Raw genomic sequence first — 27,800 nt, 5'->3', positions numbered from 1 at the left:
GATGAGAGGGTTTAAGGGGCTTCGGTGCCCATGAAGGCGGCGCCGCCTCTGTTTTTCTTCCTTCTCCCCGACGAGCCACTTCCACCGCGCCGCCTCATCAGCCTCGCTTATGCTCCTCTTTCGTTCGCCGATCATCTCCTCTCCTCGCTCGGTATTGCACCCTCAGATTTGGGCACCTTCTGCGGACCCATAAAATTTTGAGAGGTCACGATTCCAATTCGTCGCCTCACAGAAGAGGTATGTGGCGTAACATTGCAAGAACGGGACTTCGATCCTCTCGAGACCCCAGATTCTTTGGTAGGCGGTCGGACACGCTCCCTTCTGTCTCGGGCTTTCTCGGTTCCTCTCCAAATTCAATTCTTCCTGATAAAAGTAAGTCCTTTAACTCGCCGGTTGCTGCTCGATTCTTGGACGCCGAGTTCCGACAGAGTGGAGAGGGTTTGCCGTATCTATTTCAAACGAATTCGTCAATTTTGGGGCCATGTGGGCTTATTTCGGATTCCAGGAGCTTCGCCAGCGTCGCGGAAGCTGTATCTTCCACTGATTTGGGTGAGACGGAGACTGTCTCTTCTACCGATGCTGATGAAGATGCCTCTACAAGTGAGGAGGTGGAGTGCTTGTTTGAGTTGAAGAATAGCGACATCAGACGAGGTAAGGGCAAGGAGGGCGGGGTTGGTTCTGAGATTAAGCTAAACCAGCAGTTTCAGTACGCACCAAGGAAGGTAGCAGGAATGGGTGCAGCCAGACATACAGCTCTGCGTCGGAGACAAATAAAGATAGAGACTGAAGCTTGGGAGCAGGCGGCAAAAGAGTATCAGGAACTCTTGATGGATATGTGTGACAGAAAGCTTGCCCCGAATTTGCCATACGTTAAGTCCTTGTTCTTGGGCTGGTTTGAGCCATTCAGAGATCAGGTAGCTTCAGAGCAGGAGAAGACTAAGGATATCAAATCTAGGCTACCACATGCTCCATTCTTCAATCATCTTCCTGCAGACATGATGGCAGTCATCACTATGCACAAGCTTATGAGTCTTCTAATGGTTAGCAGCGGAGGTGGGAGTGCTCCCATAGTTAAGGCTGCATGCAATGTTGGGGAGGCCATTGAGCAGGAGGTGCTAATATCTTCTTATGATCTATTTTCAAATTTCTATTTTAGTTTTTGTTTTGGTGTCCATGGACTATCATCTGGATTTATGTCGCACACACTAGGTTAGCTTTTATATATTTCTAGTAAATTCTTGTTCTAGTTTTTGATCTTTTAATTATTGAAGATTAATGACGGAAAATGAAAAACAACCGGACGTGGAATTGAAGCGAAAGTGTAGTGATATTGTTTGAGATTATGGGGTGTTGTATTGTAAAGAAAAAAGAGATTGGATCACATGCAAATTGTGTAAGAGACTTATTATGGGAGGAGTTTATCGGATGAAGCATCATATTGCGGGTATTGTATGACAAGTTGAAGCATGCCCTAAAACATCAGATAAAGACAAAAAAAAAAAGACTAAGAGCTTATCTTGAAAATAGCAAGAATTAGAAGCGAGAAAGGGTAGAAGAACTAAAAGAAGAGATGACGGAAGTAAATATAGGGGTTGATGTAGAGGATGATGATTGTCAAGTGGAGGGAGATGCTTCTAAAAAGAAGTCAAAGCACCTCGGGCCTATTGATAAGTGGATATCCGCAATCGCTTGTTGCCATGTTGGATTGAAACTTCGAATTTTAAACTTAGGCTTTTGGTAAAAGTAATGATATTACTTTTTTAGTATTAATATGGTGATAAATCTTTATTAATATCTTGTTAGTTGCATTTATATATTTATTTGTAGCTTATATAAATTGTACTGTATTGTATGAATCTTATTCATGCATAAAAATCATTTAATTACATACATTACATAAAGAATGATGACTATTTATAATATTATCTATAAAAAAGAGTAAAAAAAAAAAAAATTTAACTGCCAGCCAAGGCAAAACGCGATCCCTGCCACCGCCTAGCGCCTACCGCTATTTATAACACTGTTCCTTTGGAAAATCCTTTTCTGTCCAATTGATTTTAAAACATATTGAGCATCTTATTGAGTAGCAGAAAAATCATTAGAAAACCTTATAAATATAAGGGCATGGATTATTAGTATCACTGAGGGGGAGTGCTAGGAATTGTGCTTCTTATTAAGGTGCAGTTTGAATGAAGGTTTGTGTATGCATTTCTTGTAAGTTGGGGAATCTAGATATACTATATATCATGTAGAATACATTATAGTCATCTGAATTTAGACAAATTCAAATTAAAAGTGTATTTCAAAATGAGTAGTTAATTAAACACCCTTGAGTGTTCAATCATTTCAACTTTTCTGTCTCTAGAGGTTTACAGCTTCTACATAGCTCATTTCTGGCTGTCCTGTTTTGTATGTTCAAATCTGATCATAAGATCATATTTGGCTATTTCAAAAATATCTAACACAAACCTAGATTTGATCCTAAAAAGGTGGAGCTTGCAAGCATTATCACTTTTGACACAACAATTTTCTATTTTATTTTATTCAAAGAAAATATTTACATTTACTTGTCAACTATTAATTAAGCTTAGAAGAACTCAGACAAAAAAGGGTGGATCACCCATGACGAGGCATTGTTTTAGTGGATTTGTGTGGAATAAGCAGCCAACTGCCTTTGCTTTTCTTTCTTTAAGGAAATATTAGTTTTTGGTGCTCATAAATGAGACAGGAGCTTTTATCAGCGTAAAGTTTGATTTGAGATCGTACAAGTTGTTATATAACCTCCATAAGGATCTTAGCCAGCAATTCAAATTTATCTTATGAGGAATGTTGTTGATACCCTTCCCTTTAGAAAACTTGAATAAAATGTGCATCCATTCAAAAAATGCATAGGTCTTAATGGTATCAGAGAATGAAATACCTCCTTCCCTATCATCTTAGCCGACTTGTACTAGAGGAAAGTTTATCAAGACCAAGTACACAAATCTTCCAGTTTATCGCTGAATGAGAATTGTACCTCATTCCCATCAGCTTGTCCATTGGTCCCTTGTGTATCTAATTGAAGCTGCAGATGTTTTTAGTACTATTGACCACAGAAAATTCATCATGAAGTGCTAAAACCTTCAATTAGAATCGTAATGGGATTATTGATGCTGCTTCAAATTGTAATATTTCTGCCCTCTTAATGGTTTGATATTGTAGTTCTCAGAGGTTTTTGCCTTGTACTTTCTAGATTTCTTCATTTTTATTCTAGTTTGTTGTGGACAGCAATTAAATATTATAAAATTAGTTTTGGCATTTTGATAAGCTTTATGTTTCTACTTATCATTGAATTGTATACTTGAGATATGATGTGGTAATGCTACTATAACAACTTTTAGTTTCATTGGTTAATATGTAATTGATTGTGCTTGTTAAGCTGTGCTGGCCTCATTTGGGAACACTTCTGGATGGATCAGGTTAGAATTCACAGGTTTTTAGAGAAGATGAAAAAGAAGGATGACAAGGAAAAGACAACTGAAGAAGCGGAAGGTGATGACACCGTGTCAAAGGATCCAGAGTTTTTGTGGAAGAAGGTAAATATTTTGTTGAAGCAGCAGAGGCCTCATCAAATAGGGAGGATCCTCAAGTGCCAAGATGACTGGAAACCTTGGGGTCAAATAGCCCAGGCCAAGGTATAACCTTTTATTTTATATTTAGAAATTTTATATTGCATTAGCTGTATGATTTTAGCTTCATTTTACAAACTTTTTTTTGGTTAGGTTGGGAGTCGTTTGATTGAACTATTAATGGAGACAGCTTATGTACAACCTCCTGCTAGCCAGTCAGCAGACAATAATCTAGATATTCGACCTGCATTCAGACACACCCGTAAAGCTATTATAAAAGAAGAAACGTAAAACTCTTGATCTTCATTCTCCTTTTAAATTGGTTGAAAACCATTTATTTTCCCACACTGATATTAGTTCTTCATCTACAGGAAGCTCAGGCGAGTTTATGGGGTTATCGTATGTGATCCACTAGTTCGTCAAGGATTAGACAAGACAGTTAGTTTGTTTATTCACTCATCTCCCTTTTGTGATATTTACACTTATGATGTTTCTTACAAATGTTCATTTGCTCTAAAACAAATTCTGTTTAACAGCCAAGACACATGGTCATGCCTTACATGCCTATGTTGGTGCCTCCAGTAAATTGGACAGGGTATGTGCTTCCCGGTCAGACAGTTACTGACAATGCTTGAGTAAACTCTGTTGATGTAACTAATCATTTGTTCTTATCAATATAATAACATATTTTGAAAAAGAAATATTCCTAATGGCTTTATTTTGGGTTTTTAGGTATGCCAAAGGAGGACATTTATTTCTATCATCTTATATAATGAGAACACATGGTGCAAGACAACAAAGGGAGGCAATTAAAAGGGCTCCAAGACAGCAGATGCAAGCTGTTTTTGAGGTTTTATATCATGAAAACTTATTAAACTTGTACATTGCTTATGCAACCGTAAACTCAAGAATCTTTTCAAATATATATATAGATATAGATATAGATATAGATAGATAGATAGAGAGAGGAAATTTACCCTGCACACCCTTATCCTGCATACTCATAGGCGATTGAGTACAAATCTGGGCGCTCGGAAGCCTGTCCGGGCATCCCGATCCACTTTTGTCGATCGGGGCACCCGGATTTATACTCAGTCGCCCATGAGCGTGTAGGATAAGGGTGTGTAGGGTATCAAACCCATATAGCCTTGTCTATTGATGCTTATGTCTATTGGTGCTTAATGTCTGATCAAATACCACATCATCTTATATTTTCATGATTTTTTTTCTATTAACATTATTGTTTGCTTGGAACTCAACCTAATTCTTTTGGTTTTTCTAATTATTGATATATGCATCTGGAATCGTAAAGTTTCAATTATATGAGAAATGAGAAAAATTTTAAAAGGAGAAAAATCCACATCATAATAACTGCTGTACCCACTTTCTCTTCCATGGATAATTATCAAAAATTATAAAAACCATTTTAGCTGAAATTAAATAAACTATTTGTTCAATTTTTATTATTATAAATGAATTAAAATAATTAATTTATTTGGACATTATTATCTGCTTATAAAATATAAAGTGACAATAAATTTTCAACTTTTAAATTTTAATATTTTAAAAACATAAAGAAGAAAAATCCACAACATGATAACTGCTGCATCCACATCTTAATTTCTATGCAATATAAGAACTACGGATAAATTTATTTAAATTTTTTTATTTAATTATTCATGCATTGTGTGGGTCGAATTCTAGTTTAGTCTGAATATTGAAAGTGGTTAGTCCTTTTCGTTGTAACCTTATGGATTCAGTATTCTTTGATCCTTTGCCATTTTGAAGTGCTTTATATCTGTTGAACTACCTTACCTGGCTTTCACATTTGGAAATGCATTATTGGAACATGCTTGAGCTTCTCAAGATACTTGCAACATTTTGTTAATGTTCTGTATTGCTGCTAGCAAGAGCCTGCTTAGTGACATTTTTGTTTATCTGCACTACAGCTTGCATCTACTAAAGCAATTTTGGGATGGTTATTTTCTGTTGTCCAGGATAAGTTATTCTTTGAATTATCAGAGAACTAATCACACATATTTCAGGCTCTGGACACACTTGGTAGTACCAAATGGCGGATAAACAAAAGGGTACTTAGTATTGTAGAAAGAATATGGTCTAGTGGAGGATGTATTGCTGACTTGGTTGACCGTGAAGATGTGAGTTTATCTTTGATATGCAAACTTTAGTTCTAAAGCGTTAAGCTCTTGTCACTTATGACAATGTTACTTGTTTGAGTCTCATTTTTGATAATTTTCCAACTCCAGATCCCTCTTCCTGAGAAACCTGATACAGAAGATGAGACTGAACTTCGGAATTGGAAATGGAAAATCAGATCTATTAGGAAGGAAAATAATGAAAGACACTCTCGACGCTGTGATGTGGAACTTAAGCTCGCTGTAGGAAGATATATGTTGTATTATTATCATACTTCCATACATTCCTCTTACTAACATTTTTACCTAGATATAAGTTCACCTCCATTCTTGAAATCAGGTAGCGAGAAAGATGAAAGATGAGGAGGGATTCTACTATCCACACAACTTGGACTTTAGAGGGCGTGCTTATCCAATGCACCCCCACCTAAACCATCTTGGTTCTGATTTATGCCGAGGAATTTTAGAGTTTGCAGAAGGAAGACCACTTGGAAAATCTGGGTTACGCTGGTTAAAGATTCATTTAGCAAATTTATATGCTGGTGGAGTGGACAAGTTGTCTTATGATGGCCGATTAGCATTTACTGAAAGTCATCTGGAGGATATATTTGACTCTGCAGATAGACCACTTGAGGGTGAGCGTTGGTGGTTAGGTGCTGAAGGCCCATTGCAATGCCTAGCAGTTTGTATTAATCTTGCTGAGGCATTAAGAAGCTCTTCTCCTGAAACTACAATTTCACACATATCCGTACATCAGGTACATGAAAATTCTAGATTCATTTTCTTTGCTTAAAGGAGTGGTCTCAGTCTCTAATTAGGATTCATGCTTGTTTTGTATTAGTTCTTACATTTCAATTATCCTCATGAATTAGGATTCTATAATCAATGGGATGAACAAACCTATGGGAACTTAAGGTATGTTGGAAGCAAGGTTTAAAATCTCGACCTGTGCCGAGGTTTCGGTTCCAGACTGGAACGATATAGTTTCAATATTGTATCATGTCATGCTGATATTGTTTTGGTATTTTATATATATATATATATATATATATATATATATATATATATATATATATATATAGTAATTATTAGATAAATATGTTTATTGTATATAATTTAAAAATAAGTTGTATATTGATTTTATATAAATTCTCAATCATTGAACAACTTAATATTATTAGATAAAATAATTAAATATAATTTTCTTATAACTTGAATTAAAATTGATACATCATAATATGTTACCTTACTAATACCAAAGAAGTGACATGAATAAGATGGAAGCATTGGTTCTTGCAACATTCTGTTTAGGTTAACTCTGTAGTTCTCTAACACCCATGTTAAATAATCATCCCATGACATGCAATGTTGATATTGATTTCTCCACATGTCCATCAACGTGCCTCGATTAATCACCGGATGTTGGATTTGAACTGACACCACTGAAATCAGAACGGATACGGGTACAAACACAGGATAAGGATAAGCATACGTCCCTGAGCTCTGGTATGATGGATCACCATATGATGCATCAAAGTTATAATAAGAAGATTGCGAGTATGATGAACTTCGACTAGAATCAATCTCAGCTAAACTCTCCCGCATATTTTGATAATTATGAGCTTCCTTGTGTTTGTCACCCTTATATCGATATTGATATTGAATAACGCTACTTCTAGCTCCATGATCATAATTTTGAGTTGCATGTGTGTAATCTATTTCACATGTCCATGGGTCCGATCCTAGAGTAGGGGGAACATAATTTTTACTACTAGATGCATCACCACTGTCATCACTTCCTTGAGTACTTGCACTGTTATCAATATTACTATCCTCATTTCGAACTTCTTGTCGGACTATTGTGTCAAAAGGTAATGATGTTTCATCACTGTCAACATGTTCTTACTCATCAATTGCATCGAGTGAATTTTCTTTAATTCTCAATTAACCCATTCCAGTAAAAATAGGAGGTTTAACTTTTTCTTTCTTTTTAGTAAAAATTACAGGAGCTTTGCCATTGCTTTTGTCTTTATCTATGAACTTTGGTTGGATTTGGGGTTGGGATATTTGAGAACGTCGAGATCGAGATCTAGAAAATCAAAATTCTTGATCAAAAGCTTCATCATCATCTTCCTCATATATATCTCCTCTAGCTTGTATTTTTTCAATCTGTTGAGTAAGAAATTGAGATGGCTATAGTGGGTCTCCTGCTTCATCAAGTAATGGATTCTCAGTCTCAACAGTGCTCCACCAATCCATCATTGGTTCATTCTCAGTTTGGACAAATCCAATATAAAATGAGTCTACATCACCAGACTCTTGTTCTTCATTCTCTTATGCTATTGCTCTTAGTTGAAGATGCATATTATAATGAACTTAGACCATGTTTTCCAAGCGACGATAAAAAAGACGATTTCGTACTTTTGTATGAATGAGGCAGAAAGTTGATCAATTTTTTTTCACAACCACCTGAAGACGTTGTCTGCGAGAGAATTCGTACTGTAATGTTTTCAAATTTGAAGTTGATCCTTCATATTATAAGCATAACTCAGCTGTAAGATAAATAAGAACAAAATTAAAATAGTATTTATATTTGTTGACAATAATTAGTAATAATTTTTACTATATTTATCTGCATCTAATTTATGTCTGCATGACACTGCAATAGAATCGCTAAAAGAACCATACGCCTCTCGAAATAATTGACTTTTATTAATAGTCTCAGAATTGATTCTCTATTTGTATGTAGTCTTGATATTACATGTGGGCCACTAATAAATCCTCATTTGTGTCAAAATTATGACGGTATTGAAATGCCGGATTGAGATAATAACCTACGATAATTAAACATATATAATTTTTAATAACAATATTAAAAAATTCTTTATTATTAAAAAATACGTACGATCAAATGAATATATTTTCCCATTTGATCATCCTATCTTGAAGTGATTATATCAATGTAATGTTGATACTTGGTTGGTGATTGTAAACGCCTCTTAATTTTCTCTTTTGCTTCATGAATTAGGCGGTAAACATTGTCCATTTGTGGTTTCTTGTCCATATCGACTTTACGTAGAACAACGTACAATGGTGCTATTGTTATAAGAATATTTGCGATATAGTTCCAAAATCTGACAAATATAATAATTTTTTTGCACCTCTTTACCTTCGGCCATGTTAGAATATCAAGAGGCTTCCTCCTCAGAAGAGAACATGACCTTCAATCAGACTTTTTTTGATTCAACGATTTTAACAGGAGAAAGTGAGTGACAAACTTAGTTGCTCCTGGTTGTAGAATCTCTCCATCAATAAATTTTCGCATAAATCCATGAACCCAATGATAATTATGGAGGAATTTTGTTAAAGATTGACCTTTTTTCACTACCTTCTTCACTATATCGAGCTTATCGATATCTTCCATCATCAAATCAACAGTGTGCTGCGCATGATGTCCAAAATAATGTTTAATGCTTTTGCTCCAATAACTCTCCAACCCTCTTAAAGTTGATACCATTATCTGTAATCCCTGCTAGTGTATAAAATACGGTTCTGCGGCGCCGATGGTGTCGCCGAAAGCGTCCGGCGACCCTTCCGGCGCCGCCGGAGGCGTCCCGTGGGATCGCGGGCGATCTCGCGTACGCCCCTTTTTTTTTTTTTTTTTTTAATAATTATTTATTTTATTTAATAAATTTAAACAATTCCTAAGGAGGAGTGTGATATTCCGAAGAGGCTTTTACAAACCTAATTAAATTATCCTAATAAAATATATAAAAAATATATTTAAAATTAAAATAAATTAAATAAATTTTATTAATTAATATTCTGAAAAAATAATGTTTTAAATTTTATTTAAAAATTAAAAATATAATAATTCTTATTTATATTCTAATATATTTTTTATTATTTTAAATTTCATTTAATTTTTAAAAAAAATTCTAAATTTTTTTAAAAATTCTAATAAATTATATTTATATTCTGATTTTTTTTATTATTTAAAATATATATTATTTAATTATTAATTAATTAAATGAATAAATAGTTATTTTATTTATTTAATAATAATAATAATATTATTATTATTATTATTGTTATTATTATTATAGATACTTCCATTTTAATTTGAATTATTGTTATATCAATTCTATTTAAATAAATTTAATTTTAATTATTTTTTCTAACAATATTAAATTATTCAATAATTGAGAACTTATAATAAATCAATATACAACTTATTTTTATATATACCATAAACATATTTATCTTATAATTAGATAAATAAAAAATACCGAAACTATATCGGCACGGTACGATACCGAAACCGTATCGTTCCGGTCTGACCGAAACCTCGGCATGGGTCGAAATTTTAAACCTTGATCCCTGCACTATATGTTCTGCACCTATCTCTTGAACTACACTATCCATTAAATGATATATGTATGGTGCATCATGATAGTATATAGTTGCATCAATAGATTTATGAAATATCACATTTCTATTGCAATATAGTATAAAGTTAATAATGCTCTTCCGTGTAGTTCTTATCTAGCCATCACACATCAATGTAATCCCATATAAGCTCCATTGCTTCTTGCATGATAGGATCCAAGTCTTATCTCCTCCACTTGTTCATTTAAATATTGACCGATAATTTCATATCCAGTCAGATGTTTAATACCAGGACTAAATTTTTGGATGTTGGACACCATGTTATGGTAGTATGTGTTGTTTACTACATTAGAGGAAATATGATTAAAATAAAAAAAATTTAGCAATACTTTTACCGATTGATTTCTTCTCTTTTAAATATGCATCATCAATCCTAGTTTGTTTGCTAGTTTGGTTTGGGAATGCTAGTGGATCAATATGCACATCTTCGTCCAATAGAAGAAAAAAAATGACCAATACCACCTTGTGTTAAAGTAATACGAACACTTGCACTTCTTCCTAACATGTTGCATATTTTGCTCATAGTCATATTGAGTTCGAGAGGCACTGAGAGCTGCTTAAAAAGTCATCATTTGGAATTTCACCATGACCTTTAAATTCATCATAGATTGGTTCTTTAGAGTTTCAGCTATCAACAAGTTTATGTTGTTGTTGTTTTACTTTAATGTTGTTTTGCCATCAAGTTTCTCTTTCATTGCACGACGAACTTCTTGAGAAACTTTTGGAGAATTAGAAACATCCGGATATCCACTAGTAAGATGTTTTAGGTTTGTGATCCCAGCGCCGCATCCAATCATATCGCAATACAAACATTGTCAATGGAATTAATTTTCTAATATATGTGCGTGTCTCCAAGCTGGATCATGAGATTGTTGTTTTGGTGTCATTGCCTATGCATTATAAAAAAATTAAGAATAATACACATTTTCAGGTAATGGTCATCATTTTATAACGTCAATAATATATTTATCATTGTAAATTTACAAATTAAGTATATAAACTATAAAGATCAACTTCCTGAAATTTGAAACAATCTTCTAAAGATATTAATTCACTTTTCTCAATTTAGAATTATCAGAATTGCACAAAATTATAAGTGTTTTTATTAGGAATCATAAATTTGATGACATACCTCTATCAAAATTTCTAAAATAAAGGATTGTAATGTTTCCTAAACAAATCAAGTAAAGACATTATAGGACAAAAATATATATGACATATCAGTAGAAGTATTTTTTGACAAAAATATATATTTCGTATGTTCAAGAAGAAAGAATCATAAAAGTACAAAAATACAATATGTTAATATTCATGGATCCAAATTTTAAATTAATTCTAAGATAAATATTATCTATAATAAATATATAAATTAACATAAAGATATTAGTTTATATATAATAATTATACAATTTAATTAATTATTTATCATTTGTAAAAATATAAAATAATAAAATATCATAATATAAATTTAATTTATTAGATTTTTTATTTTTTTAAAGAATATTAGAATATAAATATGAATTATTATAATTTTTTAAAATTTTTAAATAAAATTTAAAATAATAATAAAATATTATAATATATATTTGATATTTTATAATTTTTTTGAATTTTTAAATGAAATTTAAATACTAAAAAAATATTAGAATATAAATAAATCAGATTTATTATAATTTTTTTAAAAAATTTAAATACAATTTAAAACATCAAAAATAAGTTTTCAGAATATTAATTAAAATTTTAATATTATATATATATATATATATTTTATTGAGATAATTTAATTAGGGTTTATGAAAACCTATTTGGAATATTACACCTACTTGGAATTGTTTAAATTAATTGAAACTAAAATTTAATTTATTTTCTTAAAACTAGGGCACGACAACGGTGGATCGCAGGGGTCCGACGGCGCTGAGGGCGTTGCGGGATGCCTCCGGTACTGCTAGAGGCGTCCGACGCCGCCGGCAATGCATCCGAGACGGGGATGCCGACGGATAGGGGAAATCATACCTCCAGAGTGGTCGCTTCTCTTGCCACCGCTGCTCGCCTCACCGCTCGCTCTCTGGTGCCTTTTTATAGGTTTTTTTTAACATTTTACTACTGGCGATCGATTAATCGCGACAAAAGGAATAAAATCAATTCCTTCTGTAATCGATCGTGTGACAAAAGGAATCTGTTGGTGCAGCGGGGCTAGCAAGAGGGGTGAATTGCTTGCAAAATAAAAATTAACCATTCTCGATCTTCCAACTCTGACTAGTAGCACAATTATAACAAAAGAAATTGAACAACTAAAAAATAGAAGAGGCTAAAAAATTAACTTGGTTACAACCTAAATGGTTGTTAATTCAAGGCAGTGAAGGACACTAGTAGATCTCTTTCGTTGCAGGCGGAGAAGCCTCTTACAGATGTTGACAACTCAGAAAATAGACTAGGAAAGATTACAAGAGTTGTAGTTACAGTTGTTATTTATTTCCTAGCTTCAGGGACCTTTTTATAGTTCCTGAAAAATCTTATCCGAGGGTGGAAGACGCCTTCAAGAGGGTTTAAGGCGCCTTCAATCAATTAAGTTTTATTCGTGCGAAGATAAAACTTTATCTTCGCTAACGGATGTCGAAAGGCGCCTTTAAGGGCTGAAAGGTGCCTTCGTACCTTCCAAGCCTTTGAAGGCGCCTTCAGTACTGTTCAGAGAAGGCGCCTTTAAAGCCTTTGAGTGCGCCTTCAGCAGTGTTCATCCGGAAATGGTTAACTTCCCTTGTTAATCATTTTTTGCTCCGTTCGCTTGGGTGATGCTCCGCCCATCCAAAGTTGAGTTCACCCGAACCTAACTCCGGCCTTCTCCTCGAGCCGATTGTTGGACCTCGTGGTTGTTTTGATGTGATCAACCAAGTTAAGTTAGATCCTGTTTTGGTTTGATCCCTATGTCTAAGTGTGTAGGAGCTTAGGAGTACAAGAAGTCGAGCGGAAGACGTGACTAGCGAGAAGGACGGCATGGGAGAGCCGACGGGTTCGATGAGTCCGATGGACGAGATGCTGCGGAAGAATACACTGGTGGACGAGAAGGACGTGTACAACGTTCGAGGGATGAGAAGCCGGAGCGGAAGCCTGCTCGAGGAGAAGGCCGGAAATTGAGTTCGGATGAGCCTTATTTCGGTTAGCCGCAATCACCCAGGTGATCGGAGCAGCAACGGAGCAGACAGAGGCTATAAAGGCTGCTGAAGGCGCCTTCTATGGGAATAGAAGGCGCCTCGAGGCGCGCCTGCGCCTCTGCCACCTTCAGGCGGAAGACGCCCTCCATAAGCATGGAGGGCGCCCTCCATGAGTATGGAAGGCGCCTTCGACCAGTCAAACTAGCCGTTCGCAGTGGATAAAGCTTTATCCACTGCGCTAGGGGCGCCTTCCAAGTCCTTTGGAGGCGCCCTCAAGCTTCAGATGAGATTTTCTAGGGGATATAAAAAGATCCTTGAACCTAGGAAATTCAGAACAATTGTTGTAATCAATTTCCTAGTCTTTTCTGAGCTTTTCATAGATTGTAAGAGGCTTCTCCGCCTACACGAAGGAGATATTTCTAGTGGAGTTTTGCAACCGCCTTGGATTAACAACCACCTAGGTTGTAACTAAGTTAAATATGTTAGCCTATTTTAATTGTATTAGTTGTTCATTTGAGTTTATATTTATTGTGATAGTGCTACTAATCTTAGTTGGAAAAACAGAGAAAGATTTTGTTTTTTTTTAACAAACGTTCGCCCTCTTACCGACCCCGTTGCGCCAACAAGTAGTATCGAGCCCAATCGCCTCGAAGGACTAATCGTGGATTGAAGCATAAAGACCAAGACGATGGTCGGTGCAAGCATTTACCCACCAAAATTCAAGGGAGATTTCGCACAATGAAAATGTCGAATGGAGGTATTCTTCAAAACAGATTTCGAAATTCTATTAATAATGAAATATGGTTTTATAGTTCCAAAAGACAAAGAAGAATATCGGTGGACGAAGAAGGAACAAACCGATTTCGTGGCGAACATTAAAGCAAAATTCCATCCGCTTAACGTTCTTCCGTCCCAGGAAGTCAATCGAATCGGCAGCTACGACTCTGCCAAAGAGCTCTGGGAGAAGTTCCTAGAACTTCACGAAGGCACCTCGGAAGCAAAGTTAGCAAGACGAGACATTCTCCGAACCCAGCTAACAAACCCGAGGATAAACAATGGAGAAAAGGTAGCGCGCACGAATCAAGGAACTGATTACTCGGTTAAACAATCTCGGAGAATCAGTAACAAACCGAGATTCAATCCGTTATGCGCTCAATGCCTTCCCGAGAACTTTAGAATGGGTGTTCTTATTGGATGCATACTACATCTCTAAGGATCTTGAGGTAAGTACGCTAGAGAATTTGTTTTCCACTTTTGAACTTCACAAATTGCAGATCCTAAAGAAATAGAAAAGATAAATCTCAATGTTGCTCTAAAAGCAAAGACGGAAGATCAAGACTCCGAAGCATCCATCGATGAAGTCGAAGCGACTCTTATAGTAAGAAAGTTCAATAAATTTATTAAATCTATAAATTTAAATCGTAGATGAGAAAACATCTTTGAAATAGAAGGATTGTCCGATGCTACAATTGCAACGAAGAAGGACACATTAAAGATGACTGCCCGAAACTGAAGAACAAAGACAAGGAAAAGAATAAGAAGCCAGCACAACCCAAACATAATCTCAAAACTACGTGGGACGAGCTGTCATCCTCCGAATATGAAATCGAAGCATACACTAGACTAGCCCTAACATCAATCCTTCAAGAAGAAGATGAGACTAACTCAGAGATGAGCATAAATGAAGGGGGAGGATCATCAGAAGAAAGCAACGATGAAGGGGGAGCATCAGAACTTAAGATAAGTGAGGTACGTGCTCTTTCACCCGAGCATTCATTTCAGTTCATTAAAGCACTTTCGAAAGATTTAGTAAAATTGGAAAAAGAGAATGTTGATTTAAAAGGACAGATAATTTAAAATCACAAAATGATAATTTAAAAATTCAAATCAAAAGCTCAAATGATCATGCATGCTTGAAATTGAGCAGTTGTCAAAAACCAAAGCATGGAAAGTATAGTAGATTAAATTGGTATATTAGATATCACTGACAACTTAGAAGAATTCCCAAAGGATATATACCCCCTAAATTTTTAATTAACCCAGTAGGAAGGAACCTATATCGGGTTCCAAAACCTTACTTAGATTAAACATTTTTTTTTGAATTTAAGACTTTCAGAAAAATTAAATGTTTAAATTCTTTAAAAGGCTTTGTTTAGAAGTGGTTGATGATCCAATAATCAAGAAGGCCTAGTACCTCGCCACAACCTGGAAGTCAATTACTGAATTGAATATTTAATTGTCAACTGATAAGCTTGTGAAATTAGATAAATAATGCTTTTAATATTTGCCAATTATTTGAAAACTTCATTACTTAGAAAATTTTTAATCTCAAAATTTTTAAAATTATTGTTTTACCCTAGTTTTTTGATGTGATCAAAGGGAGAGGAACAGATATGGGGAGTTACATTTTTTTATTAATTATGTTTTGTCATTTCTTTTACTTACAAATTATACTCAAATTTTCAATTTTTTATATTGCAACTTAATACTTAAAATGTTTTACAAACTTAAAAAGTTTGCAAATTTATTTATTTATTTTTTGTTTGTTTTACCCTAACTGGAACTTGGGTTGATGCACATCAAAAAGGGAGAGATTGTTGGACCCGTGGTTGTTTTGATGTGATCAACCAAGTTAAGTTAGGTCTTGTTTTGGTTTGATCCCTGTGTTTAAGTGTGCAGGAGCTTAGGAGCACAGGAAGTCGAGCGGAAGACGTGACTAGCGAGAAGGACGACATGGGAGATTGCCGACGGGCTCGGTGCTTCGAGAGACGAGATGCTTTGGAAGAATACACCGGTGGACGAGAAGGACGTGTGCGACGTTCGAGGGACGAAAAGTTGGAGCGAAAGTCCGCTTGAGGAGAAGGCCGGAAATCGGGTTCGGGTGAGCCCTATTTTGGTTGGCCGCAATCACCCAGACGATCGGAGCAGGAACGGAGCAGAGAGAGGCAGTAAAGGCTGCTAAAGGCGCCTTCTATGGGCCGAGGCGTGCCTCCGCCACCTTCAGGTGGAAGGCGCCCGCGCCCTCCATGAGTATGGAAGGCGCCTTCGGCCAGTCAAACTAGCCGTTCGTAGTGGATAAAGCTTTATCCACTGCGCTAGAGGCGCCTTCCAAGCCCTTTGGAGGCGCTCTCAAGCTTTGGATGAGATTTTCTAGGGGATATAAAAAGATCCTTGAACCTAGGAAATTCAGAACAATTGTTGTAATCAATTTCCTAGTCTTTTCTGAGTTTTTCATAGATTGTAAGAGGCTTCTCCGCCTACACGAAGGAGATATTTCTAGTGGAGTTTTGCAACCGTCTTGGATTAACAACCACCTAGGTTGTAACCAAGTTAAACCTGTTAGCCTCTTTTTATTGTATTAGTTGTTCATTTGAGTTTATAATTATTGTGATAGTGCTACTAATCTTAGTTGGAAAAACAGAGAAAGGTTTTATTATTTTTTTACAGACGTTGCGCCCTCTTACCGGCCCTGCTGCGCCAATGCAGATTTGCTCCCCGGCTTCTCGTCTCTTGGACGTCGCGCACGTTCTTCTCATCCACCGGTGTATTATTCCGTAGCACCTCGTTTTTCGGATGCACCAAGCCCGTCGACTCCCTTCCCGTGCCATCCTTCTTGTCAGCTGCGTCTTTCGCTCGACTTCTTGTGTTCCTAAGCTCCTGTACACGACTCAAGGATCAAATACAACAGGACTTAACTGAACTTAGTTGGCCATATCAAAACTACTCCGGGGTACTTACAGAATCAATTTGATTCCTTCTGTCGCTCGATTAATCTATTGCGACAACGCGCGTGCTGTTGCGGATGTGCGTGTATCACGAGCCGAAATCATAGCGTGTCGGGTGCCGATTTCGGCCGGGCGACGAAACGGTAAAAACCGTCTGTGCTGCTTGGCATGGAATGACATTCTTTTCCTTGGTTGGAAGGGAATAAAATGAAAGAATAAAAATATATAAAGCATAAAACATAAAAGAAAAGATGAATTGGAGGGAAGAGGCGTATGGATACCTTAAGTATGAAAGGAATTGATTTCTTGCTCCAACCATTCTTGTCATCCCTGATATCACAAGGAAAAAGATGATTTAATATGGACTTGCGAATTTCGACGGCCAACATTGTCTGATGGACAATTACTTGGTGTCAAACAGATTGCAATTGGTAGACCACTCACCACTCTATAATTAACAAAGCATGATTTGTATGGAGTAAATGCAAAGATAATGCTCCAGTTTTTCAGACAAATTTTGCTTTTCCTTGAGTGGACGATAGAGTCAAATGCTGAGATACTTTTGATTCACTTTTTAAAGGAGAGAGATTTAAATAGTTTGGTGGAATCCAAGGTTTAAAATTTCAACCCTTGTCGAGGTTTCGGTCTTGGACCGAAACGATATAGTTTCGGTACCGTATCGTGTCGTGCCAATATAATTTTGGTATTTTTTAAATATAAAATATATTAATTAAAAAATAAAATATTTAACATAAATATTAAAAAATAAAGTATATAAAAAATAATCTTTAAAAAAAGGAAAATAGATAATAAATAAATAAAAATTTTATGAGGGTTTAATAAAACCTATTTAGATTATCTTCATTATAACTAGGAGTTGATTAAAATAATTAACCTAAGTTTAATTAAACAAAATCCGAAATCCAACACCACTCACAAGCTCGCGCTACTTCGGCGGTGCTGCAGAGTTGCGCAACCCCTCAGCCATGGTCACAGGGATCGCGTAACTCCTCCGGGGCGACCACAATGGTCGTGTGACCCCTCTTTAGCAGTCATAGGGTCGCACAACGTCTCCGTGGCGGCAGTGAAAGGGTTATGCGATCCGTCTACTGTTGTTGTGAGGTCGACCAAGGCCTTCGCTGTGACCACGAGGTTGCGCAATACGTCGCAACTGCCGTGGGTATGGTGCGGGGTATGGGGTCACACAACACGTCGCAGCTATCGTGGGTCTGGTGCCGGGGTCGTGCCGGTGCCGGTCGTCGAGCGGAACGAGAAGTTTCGTTCGTTTCGACTGTCTCGGCACGACACTTTAAATCATGGTGGAATCAATTGATAGGAACATTTTGAGTTCTACAAAACATAGTGACTGAGTAACTTATTTTGGAATTAGTTACGACCATTTGGAGGGGGAAATAAGGCAAATAAATCCTCCAATGTTAATAGTGGTGTGCTGATATTTTGTTTGTGAAAATATACTTATTTGTGCATGGAAGTTGAGAATATCTTAGAGTTTTGTAATGTGTTTTTCTTTTTTTGGACAATTTTGTTATTCCATCTAACTATGCTATTGGTAATCCTGTGAATAATCTCTTTGGCTTTAACTTTATTTTGTTACTAAAAGTGGGTATTCTGTACAATCAATAATTAGTGACTGAAAGAATTCTTTTTTCAGGATGGATCATGTAATGGACTTCAACACTATGCCGCTTTAGGAAGAGATAAGGTAGACTCTCAATTTATCAATTACAATTCTATTCCTGTATTGGATTTGTGATTAAACTATTTTTTTATCAAGCCAGAATAAAAGTGCTAGAATAGATCTTTTGATAATTTTTATATATTTCTGCTGTGATTTTTTGTTAAGCTTACAAAAAAACACTTATTAAAATTGGAAGCCTTATTTTCATCATGTGTTAAATTTTGTTTGCATCTTCAATGTTCAGTTAGCTGTTGTATAGTGTGTTTGAATAGTTCAAATGTAAATTCTATTTCAGGACACATGTACTTGATGTTTGGTTCTGCTTGAGAGAGTTTATCTCTTTTGGTATCCCAAACTTGTGATGCCGTGGTTCAAGCCTAGATCACTGAATAATACCTTGTCCATTTCTTTTGAATATAATTCTCAGTTTCTTCATTACTTTGATAATAAAAATTGCATGAAAGAGAAAATAGATCAATAACTCCATTTGTGTGGGATAATTTCAATACCCCAATTCTGGTACTTTTATGATTAACATAAAGAAGGGAGAGAGACTAGATCTTTCTTTCACAACTAATCAGTCCAAATCATGCAAAAGCCCCCTTGTTTCAATTTCTCACTTTGCAATATGAAACTATTGAACCATGGCCTGCAAACCATTACCCACCAACTAGCTCTTCAACCTCACTAGCTGCCGTGGTTGCCAAAGGTTGCTGATATTGATATGGATCATTTTTACAAGATAGTTATTGAAAGGGAGATTCAACTTTTTCCAAGAAAGCATGTTTTTTTGAAAGTTCAACAGCTGAGTGGGAAAAGGAGATTAAAAGAAAATAGCTAAAAACACTGTTTTAAAAGTGGTTTAGGCAACCACCTAGGTTGAAATGGAAAGAGACCACTTTGCTCATTGCTTAGGTGGCCTATTTAGGAAATTGTTCCAAAAAGCATTCTGTCTTGGTGACCCAGACAGTCTATATGGCCTGCTTAGATGGCATGCAATCTAGGTGGGTTCTTAAAAAAAATGGTTTTTGTTATCTAATTGGTCCTCACTGTGTTAATGGCAGTTTAGGCCATCATCTAGGTTGAAATGGAAGGAGACCACTTTTCTCATTGTTTAAGCAGTCCTTTTAGGAAGTTGTTCCAAAAAGTTTTTCTGCCTTGGTGACGCAAACAGTCTATATGGCCTGCTTAGATGGCACACATTCCTGGTGGCTTATTTAAAAAATGGTTTAGTTATTTAATTGGTTCACTTGAACAAAACCATAATTACCTAATCACACCATATTCTTTTTTTCTGGTTGTGCTATATATCAATCTATGGTGTTATGTATCATAAGTATTGTTATCTTGTGGATTCACACACTAATATATTTACAACTTTGGACCAACCATTGCATGAAACACATTGATATTAATACGCCCAAAAGTACTAAAAAGGGAAAGTTTATTTAATAGGTGGGAGCTTGTTGGTGTATGTATCTGTATATGTCATTTGTTTATCTACCCTTCTTGATTTTAAAATATTATTTTAATGTTGATTGCCTAGGACTTCGCTAGGCTCCCACCTAATGTCTAGGCCCCTTGCAGTGGGTCAGACAACGTACCACTTGAAATTGTCTTCTTTTAGTATCTTGGCTAGAAATGTGTTATATTCCATCTACTTTTTAGTGGAAAGTATGAATTAGTTGAAAATTGGTTAAATTCGGTTAATTTTGAATCATTCAGCCTATTTGCTCATAGGGTTGGGCACAATTCTATCTTCTAGTTGGTTGGGAAATTTGAAAGGAATTCTAAATATTTTGGTTCCAATCAAGGTTTAAAATTTTGACTCGTGCTGAAGTTCAGTCCTAGATCGGAACAATATGGTTTTGGTATTGTGCTGTGCTTATACGGTTTCGGTATTTTTTTATTTATATATAGTAATTATACGATAAATATGTTTATTGTATATTGATTTTATATAAATTTTCAATTATTGAACAACTTAATATTGTTAGAAAAAATATTTAAATATAATTTTTTTAAAGAAAATTGATCTATCTATAATAATAAGTATATAAATTAACTACTTATTCATTTAATTAATTATTAATTAAATAATATATTTTAAATAGTAAAAAAATACAAAATAATAAAAAATTACCATAATATAAATCTAATTTATTAGAATTTTAAAAAAAATTTAAATGAAATTTAAAATAATACAAAATAATAATATATATATATATATTAGAATATAAATCATAATTATTATAATTTTTAAATTTTTGAATGAAATTTAAAAAAATTAAAAACAAATTTCCAGAATATTAATTAATAAAATTTATTTTAATTTTAAATATATTTTATTAGGATAATTTAATTAGGGTTTATAAAAGCTTGTTTGAAATATCACATATAGGAATTGTTTAAATTAATTAAATAGAAAATTTAATTTCGATCGGGAAAAGAAATGCTCCCGTGGGGGCGGGGGTGGGTGGGGGTGCTTCTGGCACCGCAGGAGGCATCCCGTTACTCCTTCGCTGTTGCCTGCGACACATCCGAGATTGGGACGCCTCTGGTGCCGGTTTCGCTTGTCCGACGGAATGGTAAAGCTGAAACCATTCCAAAATGATTTAGAACCAAATTGAGTCTTTGATTTTGTTTAGGTTCAATTTGACTTATACTGAAACGACAAGAACTGGATATATATAAAGGAAATTCAAATAAACACTTCCCTTAGATTCAGAGTCTGTTGCTTATAACAATGGTATTCAATCAAAATACAAGTTAATAATAAGAGATGCATATAAAAAGGGCAGCCCAGTGCACGAAGCTCCCGCTATGCAGGGTTCTGGGGAAGGATCCATTATACGCAGCCTTACCATGCTTTTTGCAAGAGACTGTTTTCAGGATTCGAAGCTCCCGCTATGCGGGGTCCCGGGGAAGGATCCATTGTACACAGCCTTACCCTGCTTTTTGCAAGAGGTTGTTTCCAGGATTCGAACCCGTGACCTTTTTGGTCACAAAGCAACAACTTTACCATTGCACCAAGGCTCCCCTTCAACAAAAAAAAAGCTAATCAAAATTGTGTCACATATTCACCAATACCACTTGATATAATTGAGACTTAGGTTTTTGCCCATCCAATTCGGATGCTAATATTGATTTGCCAAACCTTGTTAGCAACTCTTGTCATTGTTATGCAACCCGTGTCTATCTTGGTGATGATTGTCTATGCTGTCTGATTCTTTTCTTTTTATATAATGTAGCATTATTTTTAATTTTATTTTTCTAAAAATTAACTCAACTTCAAATTTAATTTAGTTGGGGGCTATTGCGGTAAACTTAGTTGATGGAGACAAGCCTGCAGATGTTTACTCAGGGATAGCTGCTAGGTACATTATTATGCTTCAATAGCTTGTTTTATTGTCTTTGATTCATTTATCTTGTCTCATTGTACTAGTCTTATTCTAATAAGATAACCAACATTTGGTTTCGTGAGTTCTTTCGTCAAACCTCCATGGATATCTTTCGTCAAAACTGATATTTTATAAATGTATATGTTCATAAGAAATTAATAGACCACTTTATTTCCTTAATCATCATGAATCATACAACTGCATCATGTCATTTTCTTGCTGCTATGTTTACAATCATGTCAAGTCATTGATTTCCATTTTCATTGCTTCATTATTTTCTTCAGGGTTGATTTTTTTGCGACTGAGTTGATTTTATGTGTGTTGCTTTTTTACTTATCCTGATGTTGATATTTCTTTTGTTCTTTAAAATTTATTCAATAATGTGTTATCAATTTGATATCAATACTTGAGGCTTGGGCAATATTAGGTTTGATTGATAAATTTTATCTGGGCATGTCTGAATATTTAGAAGCCAAGCAATTTATGGTTAGTTTACATGGATGGAAGGTCTGAGGGGGATGAGGAAAGTGGTACAGAAGATGTACGTAATGATTAAGTTCCATATGTAATTTTGTGAGGTTCTCTCTCCTCCTGACTTCCCATACAAGCAAACATAGCCTTAAACATTTCTCTTCTATGTTCTATCCCCGGCAATACTCTATATGAAGCGTCTCTATGGTACTCAATGCTGTATAATCTGCAGATGTTTCTGTGGTACTAGCTGTTAGAATGTCTTATTAGCATTTTTGTAATGGCCATTATAAGGCAGTAGCTCAATAAGATGTCCATAACTCAGACCAATGGAACTGAAACAATTGTGATTGTTCAGTCAAAGAACAATGTTCAATCTAGTGGTTAGATCTAAGGATTAGAATTTGGTAATGGAGTTGTGTAGAATGGAACATTGTCACAGCTCAAATGGCATCTGACCAGTGGGATGGAATCCATTTGTTGTCATGACAATTCCGTTGCTATCCTCATGTTGATCTGGGTGACAATGCATCACATTTACACGATGCGATCTAAAGCTAATTACCGGTATTGAGCATATGAATGGAAGTGTAACACACTCAAGTACATTTATTCAATCTAAAGGGGTATTCAGGTAAATACTGAGAAGATTAAAACAGAAATAAGGTAACCAACCAACTACTAAGAGAAACACTTAAATAATTAAAACAGAGATAAAACAAACAACAAATCCTCAACGAGTGATAAATTTCAAAAAAAAAAAAAGATCAAGTTCAGTTATGGAGCATGTCTAGTAGCAACCTAATATCTTGACACACTAAATACTCATTTTGTGTAAATTTTGAAGACTAGATAACAAGGATATTACCTAGGGAAATAGCTAGTAGGAATGCTATAGAATGTCATTGCATAATAGCAACAAAGTGAACATTGAGAAATCATATAGAAATTTTCAGCATAGGTAGTAAATCAAGCAAGGAGATAGATTCATATAACTGACCCCAAATGGTGGTACAGACTTGATGGTGGTGGTGGTAATCATAGTTTGTAGGATCGTGATCCTACATAGGCTCGATTTGGAGTCAGGATTGGATCAGTAGGATCGGATAGGTCATGATAGTAGGATTGGATGTTGATTTCGTTGATTCGAACACCAGGAAATAGACATCCAAAACTCGTAATTTTAGGAAAGGAATGAAAGAAAATATTCGTGATGATCAAAACTGCCGAACATCAAGTAAACACATGTTTTAAACAGTCTCAAACCCTAACGATGCAAAAGATGAAAATAACCCTAATACAATGACAAAAATTGTTAGGAAACTCTAAAAAGGCTTTCAACAATGCTTTTTGGGCCTAAGACTGGGACTCTGGGAGGTTATGTGCTACACCCGGTAATAAATGTAGATATTTGAACGAGCTTCGATTAAATATATTATGTGTCCTATGATTCAATCCAAGTCACAAGTTATGACCTCATAAAGTGTAGAATCGTAGGATTATAGAATTGTACCAATCCCACCGATTCTGTACAATCCCAGCGATCCGCTCCGATCCCACTACAAAATCCGATTCCAATCGATCTTGGATCGATTTAGTGCTTGATCCTACAATTTGGATTGTGATTTTGCAAACCATGGTGGTAATACATTGTTGATTAATATTGATTGATATGGGTTTTCCATTAGTTGATTGACATGCATATTTTTCCATGTGGAAACATGGAAATATGAATTGGATGTTGATAATTATACTTTACTGGCTATGTGCTAGTCAATATTTATCATATAAAGATTTATTTAATAATTTTTTAATACTGAACACATATGCACCACTATCCTGCCTAATTGATATGCAGAGGGTCGAGACACAATAATGCACATAAGCATTCTGACACCTTGGTATGGACATAAGAACCATTCTTCTCTGTTGATATGCATGATTATCCCCACCTGTGTTGAAATGGTTTAAGCATGTATCCAGCCACCATATTTTTCTACCTTTTTGTTTTTCCTTAAGTGGTTCTGTTAGTTGGATAACATAAGCACACTTTCCTAAGGGAAATTTATGCTGTATCAGCAACTTGACCTATTTTCTTCTGACCTGTGTGCACTGCACACAGAAAGGGTTGCCTGCAGCAGCAAAATCTATGCAGTTCTAGAATTTAGGAATTGTTTGGATCTTTGAGCTGAATTAGTTAGTAAGATGATTCACATATTTGAAGCTTATTTTGATTTCTTTGCATCTCTGAAAACTACTAATTAATTACAAATTCCACAAGCTGCTGTTTGAACTTATTAAATTTTACCACTACCCCTTTGACTGGAAAATCTTCAAGGATATTATCTAATTGAAATTGGTTTTGGTTAGCTTTTTGGAATGATGAAAGAGATCATTTATATAATGCAGGGTTCATGAAATCATGCAAAGAGATGCACAAGAAGATCCTGCTAAAAACCCAGATGCTTTAAGGGCAAAACTATTAGCTGCTCAGGTTTGTGCATTACCCGGGCTGCATCGTACTAATACTTAGCTGGTTCTAGTTTGAATTTTGCAGCAAGAACACCTTTGGTTGTTCACCTATAGATCGTTGATTCTAATTTGGATTGATATTTCTTTCTAATGCTGTGGATGCCATGTTTGCAAGTCCATGTGGAAATGGGGGCTTACTTTCTTGTTAACCATGCATTAAATTTTGATTGCTCCTTCGTAATTGCTTTTTCTTTGTTTTTTATTAAGGTCGACAGAAAATTAGTGAAGCAAACTGTCATGACATCTGTTTATGGTGTAACTTTTGTTGGAGCTCGAGAGCAAATTAAAAAAAGATTGAAAGAACGCGGTGTTATTGCTGATGATAATGAGCTATATATTTGTTCTTGTTATGCTGCCAAAGTAAGAAGTAATCCTTTTCTCAGTTTTTTCTTTCCGTTGAATGCTTTAGGTTTAGTTGAATGCTTTTTGTTTATCTGAGAGTCTATTATCATTTGTACAGACAACGTTGACTGCATTAGGGGAGATCTTTGAAGCAGCACATAGAATTATGAGCTGGCTTGGTGACTGCGCGAAGGTTTGTATCGGTTAATTAATCATGGACGCTGCAAAGATTGTAAGATGAAATTAAAAATCTAGTATAGTAACTGATTAAGACCTCCTTCTGGAAAGAAATGTTGAAAATGCTGTTAAATCATGAAGTGTGGTGGTGAGATTAGTTATCCACATTGCTTATGATAGTAATCCAGTTCACCATTATATCTATTAAAATTTCAAAAATATATCGAGACAGAAATAAATTTCACATATTCATTGAATTTACATAGCTTTTTGCATTTTCTGAATGAATTTCATCAGAATATTGTGTTTCCTTGAATGCTTAAATTTCCTATAAGTTGATATAATATTAGGTGTTAGCTTCTGATAATTAACACTGATGATTATTCAGATGCTTTTTCATATTAAGAACATCCACTAAAGTTCACTATATCATTAAGTGCTAAAAACTAGGTAATGAACTGAGTTATCTTGTCCTACAGATTATTGCTTCAGAAAACCATACAGTGAGGTGGACTACACCTCTTGGACTTCCTGTAGTTCAGCCATATCGTGCATTAGGACAGTATTGTGTAAGTCATATTTGAAGCCATTGATCCAAGATTCCACTTTGTTTTTCTTTGTTGGGTATTTACTAGTCTTCCATATATATTAACAATGTTGTGCAGGTTAAAACATCTCTTCAGATATTGACCTTGAAAGTGGAGACTGACAAGGTCTGCTTCTATAGTGTTCTATTCCTTTTCCCTTTTTCTTTTTCCTGTAGCTGAAGTCTTAGCATAATCTTCTTCTTTGATCCGTGATCAAGATTTTAGATGGTTAACTTTTGAACCTGCCTGTTGCTCCTATAGGTCATGGCGAAACGGCAAAAAACAGCATTTCCCCCTAACTTTGTTCACTCTCTTGATGGTTCTCACATGATGATGACTGCAGTTGCCTGCAGAAGAGCAGGATTAAATTTTGCAGGTGCATTCTTTTGTTATGGATGATAACTTTACATAATTAAATAAACACTGATCTCTACGGTAGCATGAAGTTACTGATTATACATCCTTTTCATTATGTTGCAGGAGTCCATGATTCGTACTGGACACATGCATGCAATGTCGACCAGATGAATGTAATTCTTCGTGAAAAGTTTGTGGAACTCTATCAGAAGCCAATATTGGAAAATGTAATACCTATTTCTATATGCCTTTATACTAACGTCAGAATAGCTTTAATGTAGCAGTTTTGCCTGGGTGCTACTGTCGGTACTGTCAAGCATCAAACACTCGAATGACCAATTGTTTTAAACTTCAAACTCACAAATTTTTTGATCACTTTGTTGGTTTCTTTTTATTAATGCCGATTGCTTAATCCTCTCCCTTTTGAGTTCAAACTGTTGACATGCCAGATGGTGCTTCTTTGCAGTTACTGGAGAGCTTTCAGCAATCCTTCCCGACATTAAATTTCCCACCGTTGCCCGAGCGGGGTGATTTCAACCTGAGAGATGTTCTGGATTCTACTTTTTTCTTCAACTAATGCGGCAGTTCCCTTCCAACTCTCCACTTTAATGTTCGTTGCATACAAACATGACTTCATCTCCGGTCGAGCAGGTCCATCTCTTTGCCTTTGGCGGAGCATGGCAAGGGCGTTGCTTCTTTGTGCAACTGAATCCATTATAGGAACTCAGGCAAGGTCTAAGTTTGATGAGGTTGAATGTTAGTCCCTGCCTATTTACCAGGAAAATTGGGGATCATCCAACTGATTGATTTATGTGAGCAAAATAAGCAGCAGATACGCCAAGTTGATCGTGAACAGCATGAATTCTTAGTCATACACCGAGCTAAGCTTGAGAATGAGCACGCCAGTTCAAGCAATGAAAATTTTGATAACACCTCACAATAAATGGCAGGATTGCTGGAGATCACATAGATCTCCACTAACTTTAGAAAGTTTTATTTCCAGAGGTTAATGTGAAATAAGATTTTATCTTTTCTTATATTTATGGAAAAGACTTGTTGGATATATTTATAGAGCTGATTCAAATTATATTTTCTTTCAACAAGTCCACCTGTGGCCAGCTTTTTCAAATTTTAGTGTTAGTATTGC

At 35.4% G+C, this 27,800-nt stretch overlaps 1 protein-coding gene across 1 annotated transcript; it reads left to right on the top strand.

Moving 5' to 3' along the window:
* On the top strand, positions 1-27,756 carry LOC122033607 (DNA-directed RNA polymerase 1B, mitochondrial-like). The gene is made up of 19 exons (XM_042592667.1): positions 1-1,112; positions 3,459-3,674; positions 3,762-3,895; positions 3,980-4,046; positions 4,145-4,203; positions 4,341-4,458; positions 5,654-5,767; positions 5,876-6,007; positions 6,105-6,521; positions 18,760-18,810; positions 22,093-22,163; positions 25,068-25,152; positions 25,398-25,550; positions 25,651-25,725; positions 26,189-26,278; positions 26,375-26,422; positions 26,558-26,672; positions 26,777-26,880; positions 27,120-27,756. Exons 1-19 carry the CDS (start codon positions 240-242, stop codon positions 27,228-27,230), a joined length of 3,033 nt encoding a protein of 1,010 aa, XP_042448601.1. The 5' UTR covers positions 1-239; the 3' UTR covers positions 27,231-27,756.
* Positions 27,757-27,800: the final 44 nt, after the last annotated feature.

The sequence above is a fragment of the Zingiber officinale genome, chromosome 11B (assembly GCF_018446385.1).
Source record: "Zingiber officinale cultivar Zhangliang chromosome 11B, Zo_v1.1, whole genome shotgun sequence".
NCBI lineage: Eukaryota > Viridiplantae > Streptophyta > Magnoliopsida > Zingiberales > Zingiberaceae > Zingiber > Zingiber officinale.
This window is presented reverse-complemented; position numbering and strand designations above follow the sequence as displayed.